This window comes from Bombus impatiens, unplaced genomic scaffold (genome assembly GCF_000188095.3).
Source record: "Bombus impatiens unplaced genomic scaffold, BIMP_2.2 scf_0011, whole genome shotgun sequence".
Classification (NCBI taxonomy): domain Eukaryota; kingdom Metazoa; phylum Arthropoda; class Insecta; order Hymenoptera; family Apidae; genus Bombus; species Bombus impatiens.
In genome coordinates this window covers 501055-508527 of record NT_176430.1, presented here as the reverse complement: position 1 = coordinate 508527, position 7473 = coordinate 501055, and the positions used below count along the sequence as shown (strand labels likewise).

The window sequence follows — 7473 nt, the reverse complement described above, 5'->3', positions numbered from 1 at the left end:
TCGATTGATGGAATTCGTTCGCAAAAAAATTGTTGTTGTATATAATATTCTTTTATACTTAATGTCAAGAAGGAAACATTCAAATATAATAAATCACTTACATATTATTATTCCTGTATTCAGTATTTTAATTGAAACATTAATCACTACGAGAGCTATCACTTTGTTCCGTTTCGATTTACACCATCGGAAGTACCTAGCTTTACTACTTGTGTAAAACGAATTTAATGTGTATTTCAATACAACATTCTCTTCTCGTAGAAAATATTATGCTAGCTATAATTTTTAATTATTGTAAAAAATTAATTATGTATTATACTACTGGACTATATTTATCAGTTATTAAGTAATTATATTTAGGACGCACAAATATATTCTAATTTTGTCTAACGTATTAATTCCCAAATTTTTTTATATTTTCCGCGATTTCATCTATTTAATGATATTTCTAAACTGAAATTGGAATTAAGTTTATCATACGATATACTTAAGATAATTTTAACTTCTATTTTTATAATTTGAAAAATAAAATCACCTTTGATAACGGCAATAATTTAAATACGTATTCAGATTTGTTAAGATATTTTACTTAAAAAATAAGCAATACATATATATATATATATATATATATATATATAGCATGTAAACTCTCTTTGTAAAAATGAAGTTGTATTTGCTATATATTCCTTAAAACATGTATTGCTAAATATGCCTGTTTATGATGAACCATAAATATTACAATCGTTTCGTTATATGATTACTCTCTATAATTTCTCTTTTAATTCTCCTTCATCTCTTGCAATGAAATTTTTATTGAAAACACATAACGTAAAATTTATTTACTCAGTACCTGTGATAAATTATCTATTATTTTATTACATAGTATAGATAATTGAAATAAAATGTCTTTTGTATATTCATCATTTGCAAAATTTTATTTCCTCTAAAAATATTGTTATTACATATAAAATCTATATAAAAATATATATATATTTTTATAACAGAATAAAAATATTAATATAATTATAACAAAAGTATTACACAGCATACAATTACAAAGATTCCTTAGGAATTGGTAATAATTTGTTACATACACATGTTTATATTGTAACAAAACCATAAATTATATACTACAATTCTATGAGAATGTTACATATCTTAAACATTATATATTGCCAATTTCTATACTATAATGTTAAATATATACAATTTACGAGATATTCACATCGAAACATGTAAAATTCTCATACAATTTACATAAAAAATAAAAGCGTGATCGAATCATAAATCATTTAGTTTTTTGAATACATAATCCATTTCAGGTCTATTTTGTGCCATACGATTAGTACACCACTTTCCCAAAATCATTAGGTTGTTGTAAACCTGTTTGTCTTTCTCACCTGCTTTTTTATCTATTAGCAAAGGGAGATCTTTGTCTTCCCAACTATCAATAAAATCTTTTAAAAACCTATTGCCCAACCTAGATTTATCATAAGCTGGTAAACCAGTAGCTAGTTCAAACAAAACTATACCATAGCTGTATGTATCGACTTTCGTAGATAATTTTCGTCCATGTAAAAATTCTTCTGGGAGATATGGTCTAGTGCCGTGAATTTTGCTTACCTGAAATGAAAATAATAACAAAACAAATAATAATAATAAATAACAAGATATTTCATACATTTTTTCAATAATATTATCATTAGAATAGAACTTACTTCCATAGAATCTCTTTCAGGACCTTCTCTCGCTAAACCAAAATCACCAATTCTAGGTTCCAAATTTTTATCAAGCAAAATATTAGCACTCTTTATATCACCATGTATCAAGGGCTTTTCTCCGACTGTGTGCAAATATTGTAAACCACATGCAGCTCCTTTAGCTATTTCATGACGCTGGATCCAAGATAATGGTTGACTTTTCTGTTTTAACAATAACCGGTCTTCTAAAGATCCATTTTTCATAAGCTGATAAACAATACAAGGTAGTTTGCCATCTAAACTATAAGCATATAGTGGTAATATATTTTCATGCCTACAAGAATTTAAAATTTTAATTTCTCTAAAGGATTGTTGAAGTTGAAGTTGATGACTTTCATCAGAGTCTGCCCCTCTCTTTTCTATTTTCTTAATAGCTACAGCTGTATTTTTCCATGTGCCTATATAACAAAGATATAATAGTTTATTTAGATGAAATTAATATATATTAAGAAATTTATTGCTTCTATTCTGATTACCTCTATACACAGTCCCAAAGCCACCTCTCCCTAATATATTATATAAGTTCCATTCATTGGTAGCTATACTTAGTTCATTATAAGGAACATGAGGTATAGCTGCTTCTGCTGAGAAAATGATAGCATCATTATCTTTTCTTCCACTAGTTGGAGTACGTTGTAAAGAACCTAGTGCAGGATTTGCTGCTGCTAGAGAAGCAACAAGTAAGTTGTTAGAATTACTTGGAACAACTCCAATATGCAAGGCTTGCATAGGTTCATTTAAAATTTTATGGGATTCCTCCTTAGTATTTTTCTCTACAATAATCTTTGGCAGATTTGGTTCTGGTGGTGCAATTTGATTAAAATTCTGTGTTCCAATCTTCAAATCTTTTGTGTTTTTATTCAAGCGTTTCCCAAGTATTCTATGAAGATTTCCTTCTCCATTATAAAGTAATTTATGAAATTTCTCTTCGACAAATGATTTCAGTGGTACCATAGATTGATAATGCTGCATTCTAGATAACAGCACAAACAATTCCAATATTGTATGATTATAGTGACCCCACATTGTTAGTAATTCATCTGTTGGATTTTTTTCTTTTCGCAAACTCTGTATTGTCAATACATCATATTTCATCCATGTTCCTAAATGAATTCCCATTTAATGTTAAGCTTTTTACTAGAACCTTTTATGAAGTATTGCTAAATTATACTAAATACAATTTTAATTATTAGAATTATATTATTGGAACTTACCAGCAAGTTCTTCCCACTTATCATTTTGATTAAGTATTTTACAAATCTCCGATCGTGCAAAAAATGGCAATTGATAAATATATTTGATATTATCCGTACAGTTTGATGTAGCCATAGTTAGGGTCACATACATATACTAATCTAAACCAAAGTTATCAGTCTGAACACTTCTATACCAAAAACTGTCAAAAACATAAAGCAAGCATCTGTCAAATGAAGCCAAAAAAGATCAATATGGCGACAACACCGGGCATCGTTCTGCATACGGTCGTAAATGCTTTAGAAATTGGCCGCTGGTCATAGCGTTAAACTTTTGCATTTAACGCCACCTTCGCCATCCTTACCACCGAAAGCAAAGAATGTAAATCAAATTACTGCTCATAAATTTTTTCAGTGTATTTAGAATAAATTTCATGTGATACAGAAGAATGTTTAAAAAAATGTTGATTTATATAATAGGATAGAATCAACTGCAAAATTGATCATACTGCAAGTTGCAGACACAAGTGGCGCTGCATGACAAAGCCTAACAAATCGATTAAAGCGTCTTACTTCAGAAACATTTTCCGATGCGTAAGATTATCTCGTCCTTACCTCTTCACTGGGATTTCCAGATCTGTGTCTAACTGTGATCTAATAATCCGACGAGATCTGTTTATATGACGAAAAAGAAAATGAGAGTACTTGCGCCCATGTTCTAAGTGTGTCATAATACAGGTGCTCCATCATACGGACAAATGCTGAACTTCCGCGCTAGCATATACAAGAACCTATAAAGTTAAGGATCTGCTCTGTTTGGTTCCATGCTGGCATATGCTACGCATACATGCTATGCATAGCATGATAAATACATATTTACCGGACAAATACATATTAATTATTATTATAGTATTAGTGTTGAAAACTATAAACTCTTTTATTCATTCTACTATTTTACTATTTCATATTGTTATTTTATATAGTATTATGTATTATACACATTCTATTATTTTAATATGTATCTATATATCAACAGGTATTAATAAAAAACGAATAACATGAATTAGCTTTTAAACACACATACACATACTCATTTTACTTTATTAGTTAATATACAACGAGCTCAGTTTTAACATATATTGCTATGCTATGAATATTTTTACTTATTATTCAATTCTTTCTTTAATAAGGATAACTTGGTCAAAGCTTCATCTCTCCATGCACGTCTTTCTTGAAGCTTTTCTAGCGGACACATCTCATTTAATTCATTGCTAATCTTTTCTGCCATCTCACCTTCAAATTTTGGAACTGGACCGAATGTCATACTTACATCATAAATTGAATTTTTGTACGTTTCACAGTACTTTTTCATGCCTGAAATGAAGTAATTTATTGCATTACTTATTGCCATTAAAATTACAACCAGCTCTCAATTTATGCAGCACTTCTTGTACGCACTAAATTATGTCTTTGTTTAGATGGTATTTTCATACGGTTTCCTTGTCACTTTACGAGATATCTATTTTTATTGTACTGGCAGATTTCATTTACGCGATTTTTATCCGCAAAAAAAATTGCATGAGGAACTAAATCGAGGGATAGCTTTGCTGCTAAATTCGTTTTACAAAAATTAATTACAAAATTAATTATGTTTGCTAAATAATAAAAAATTTTACCTTCAGCATTTAAATGTGCTGCTTCGAAAGCACCGAGAAATGCATATCGCATTCCAAGCCCTTCACTCATGACTGCGTCCATATCTTTTGCACTTAAAATTCCATCGGCTACTAGTCTCCACGCTTCATTCAAAATCGCATATCTAACCGAATTTTCTTGATAAATATATAAAGATTAATAATAAGTTAATATATTATAAAGAAGTACATACTGTATTCGGTTAAGTGCAAAACCATCAATTTCTCTAGAAAATACAACAGGCGTTTGGCCTATTTCAGTCATAATAGCTTTTGTTTGTACCGGTATGTCAGCACGCGTCCAAGGAGCTGGCACAATTTCTACAAGTGGCACATAGTATGGAGGATTTACCTATATTTGGAACAATATATATCTTTAGTTATTGCAGGAAATGTTTTAAGATAAATATAATACATATTTATTTTATTTCATATACATATATAATAGAAAAGCATACATACTGGGTGTGATACAATAATTTGTTCACGATGTTTTAACTTTTCACTAAATAAGGATGGACGGAAGGTAGACGTTGAAGAAGATAAAATTACTTTATTATCAACTAAGTTGTCAAGCTCGTTGTAAACCTTAAGTTTTAATGGTAAATTTTCGGGAACGCATTCTTGTATAAATTTAGCTCCTTTTACAACTTCCGTTAAGTTACACGATCCTGTTAATAATTAATTAAATTGATCTCAATAATAGGTTACAGTTATATTTATTCGAATATCAACTCTATGAATATATATATTACCCACAAACATAAGTACGAACCTTTAATTAATTTAATTTGCTGATCCGCAGTAAGTGAACCTCTCAAAAGATTGCTACTTTCAAGACGCTTCAATTGCTGGTGAATATCTTCGAGAGCACGACTGATTTGTTCTTTTACAATGTCATAAATAATTACTTCGTATCCTACACTAGCAAAAAGCATCGCCCAACTGCGACCGATTAGACCGCTAAAATAAATAGTTTAAGGAAATTCGGTATTCCCAATATTAATATATTTTCTAATCTTATAATTTGTTCTTTTTCATTGTGTTATGTAAGTGAAATATTATATTTAATATTTACATAATAATAAATTGTATATATGTAGCTACATATTGTTATATCGAGAAGCGTATCTAATTCTCTACTGTTTATCATTAAATCTTATAATATTATCTTATCAAAGAAGATTTAATTCAGAGCATCAGCACCATGATTTCTAAATTGTTTATGAACTATAATTTAAAAATATTTTGTAGATAAATGCAATCTTCTAGTTTCTTGTGTAAACAACTATTATTACCAATATAATTTTGTATATTCGTTAAAAAGATTTTGTACTTATATATTTTTAATTAATAAGTTATAGATGATGAACCAGTTAAATGGAATCATCTACCGTCTGCAGTCGCAGCAATCAAATTTTATTACCTCGTCTTGTTGGACAGACTATAAATATCTGCATTATTTGTTGTTGTATAAAAAAACTTCTCAGAAGAAAGTTGTGCTGTTTCAAGGAGCGCATGTAATACTGAAAATAGTTTTTTTGTGATTATTCTTTTAACAATATATTTACTTTTGGATATTCTTGCAAACCGTAAAAAACAAGTTCACGACCTACGACCTTCGGATTATGTATTTTTGAGATATTTGTTTCTGATTATGTGGCATTTCAATTTGCATACCACATATTTGTCACACATTCGCATCAAAACGTAAGCATTAATTATTATTAGAAAATATTTTCACAATTCATTGATATTTCGGCTACAAATGTTCCAAAATGAGAAAAATGAGAAATAACCATTAATTGATGATTTGTTGCTATGGTAACTGGAATTTTTTAAGCATTTCTTCGTACATATTTTCTAATTCTTGTGGATTATGGATGCATCTGCAGTTATAATTCTTTCCTTCATGTTCTCTGATGTTCGTTTATCGCGATAAACTAAATGTTTTTATTTACCCCACAGATAAAAGCATATTGCGTAACCCGAGATATTACGTAAAATTTTAATAGATTTAAACGCAAATATCTCAAAACTAAATGATCGGAATGCTATGATTCTATAAATTTGTTTAAATTATTGTTTGAAATTAAATTTGTTTTTTCACATTCTACAAAAATATCCAGAAATAAGTATAGGATTATCAACAAAATAATATCAGTGACCTTAAGGTCTCGTAAAAAATAATCACTAAAAAAACTATTTTTAGTAATTACAAGCGCTTTTTAAAAAATGCAACTTTTTCTGAGAAGTTTTTTTATATGACAACAAATAAGACATATATTTAGGTGCTCCCATTTACCTGATCCACCCTGTATACATCATATTAAATACAAAAAATGTTAAATATATAATATTATAAAACGAATTAGGATGATACATTTTCCATGAAATATTCTGATGAAATTTATATTTAAATAATTACTATTTGCAAATTATTTTATTATATTAAAACCAAGTTATATGAAATATAATTGTGTATAAATCACTATATTATTCATTTGTTATTAATAAAGCTAAATATATGTAAGAAATAATTAATATTACTAATTACATTCTATTTATCTATTTGTCTTTATTACCTGCCAATTATACCAATTTTTTCGCTCTTGGGAGACATCGTTTCTGAATTGCTTTAAAGTATTTACAAACTTTACTCTATGAAATACGTACTTGAAGTGTACTAATGCCTTGTCTGACACTATATGAACATGCCTTTCTAATTCATACGTATACATACATACGCATATATTTACAAGATATCCCCACCATTGACATTTGTCAATTTTATGAAATGTAGTTTCGAGTACATTTGATTATGTT

General features: G+C 28.5%; 3 protein-coding genes across 4 annotated transcripts in view; all 3 read right to left on the bottom strand.

Moving 5' to 3' along the window:
* LOC100742885 (HEAT repeat-containing protein 5B) overlaps nt 1-435 on the bottom strand; it is a 35034-nt gene extending 34599 nt beyond the window's left edge. Inside the window, exon 1 of the mRNA XM_033323933.1 lies at nt 102-435. The gene's annotated coding sequence lies outside the window, so the exon portion shown is untranslated. The remainder of the gene's footprint in view (nt 1-101) is intronic.
* A 597-nt stretch (nt 436-1032) lies between these two features.
* Nucleotides 1033-3683, bottom strand: LOC100742650 (serine/threonine-protein kinase pelle). Its single transcript, XM_024372118.2, has 4 exons — nt 2975-3683; nt 2237-2863; nt 1719-2158; nt 1033-1623 (listed from the first exon to the last, which is right to left on the bottom strand). Exons 1-4 carry the CDS (start codon nt 3105-3107, stop codon nt 1282-1284), a joined length of 1542 nt encoding a protein of 513 aa, XP_024227886.1. The 5' UTR covers nt 3108-3683; the 3' UTR covers nt 1033-1281.
* Nucleotides 3684-4016: 333 nt separating this feature from the next.
* Nucleotides 4017-7403, bottom strand: LOC100742533 (lambda-crystallin homolog). Of its 2 annotated transcripts, none has more exons than XM_024372157.1 (6): nt 7324-7403; nt 5423-5610; nt 5110-5318; nt 4842-4999; nt 4630-4772; nt 4017-4327 (listed from the first exon to the last, which is right to left on the bottom strand). In XM_024372157.1, the coding sequence occupies exons 1-6, from the start codon at nt 7386-7388 to the stop codon at nt 4113-4115; spliced, it is 978 nt and encodes a 325-aa protein (XP_024227925.1). In that variant the 5' UTR covers nt 7389-7403; the 3' UTR covers nt 4017-4112. The 2 variants fall into 2 exon arrangements, with proteins under 2 accessions (XP_024227925.1, XP_003484491.1); XM_003484443.2 differs by having other exon boundaries at nt 7233-7401.
* Between the last annotated feature and the right edge of the window lie 70 nt (nt 7404-7473).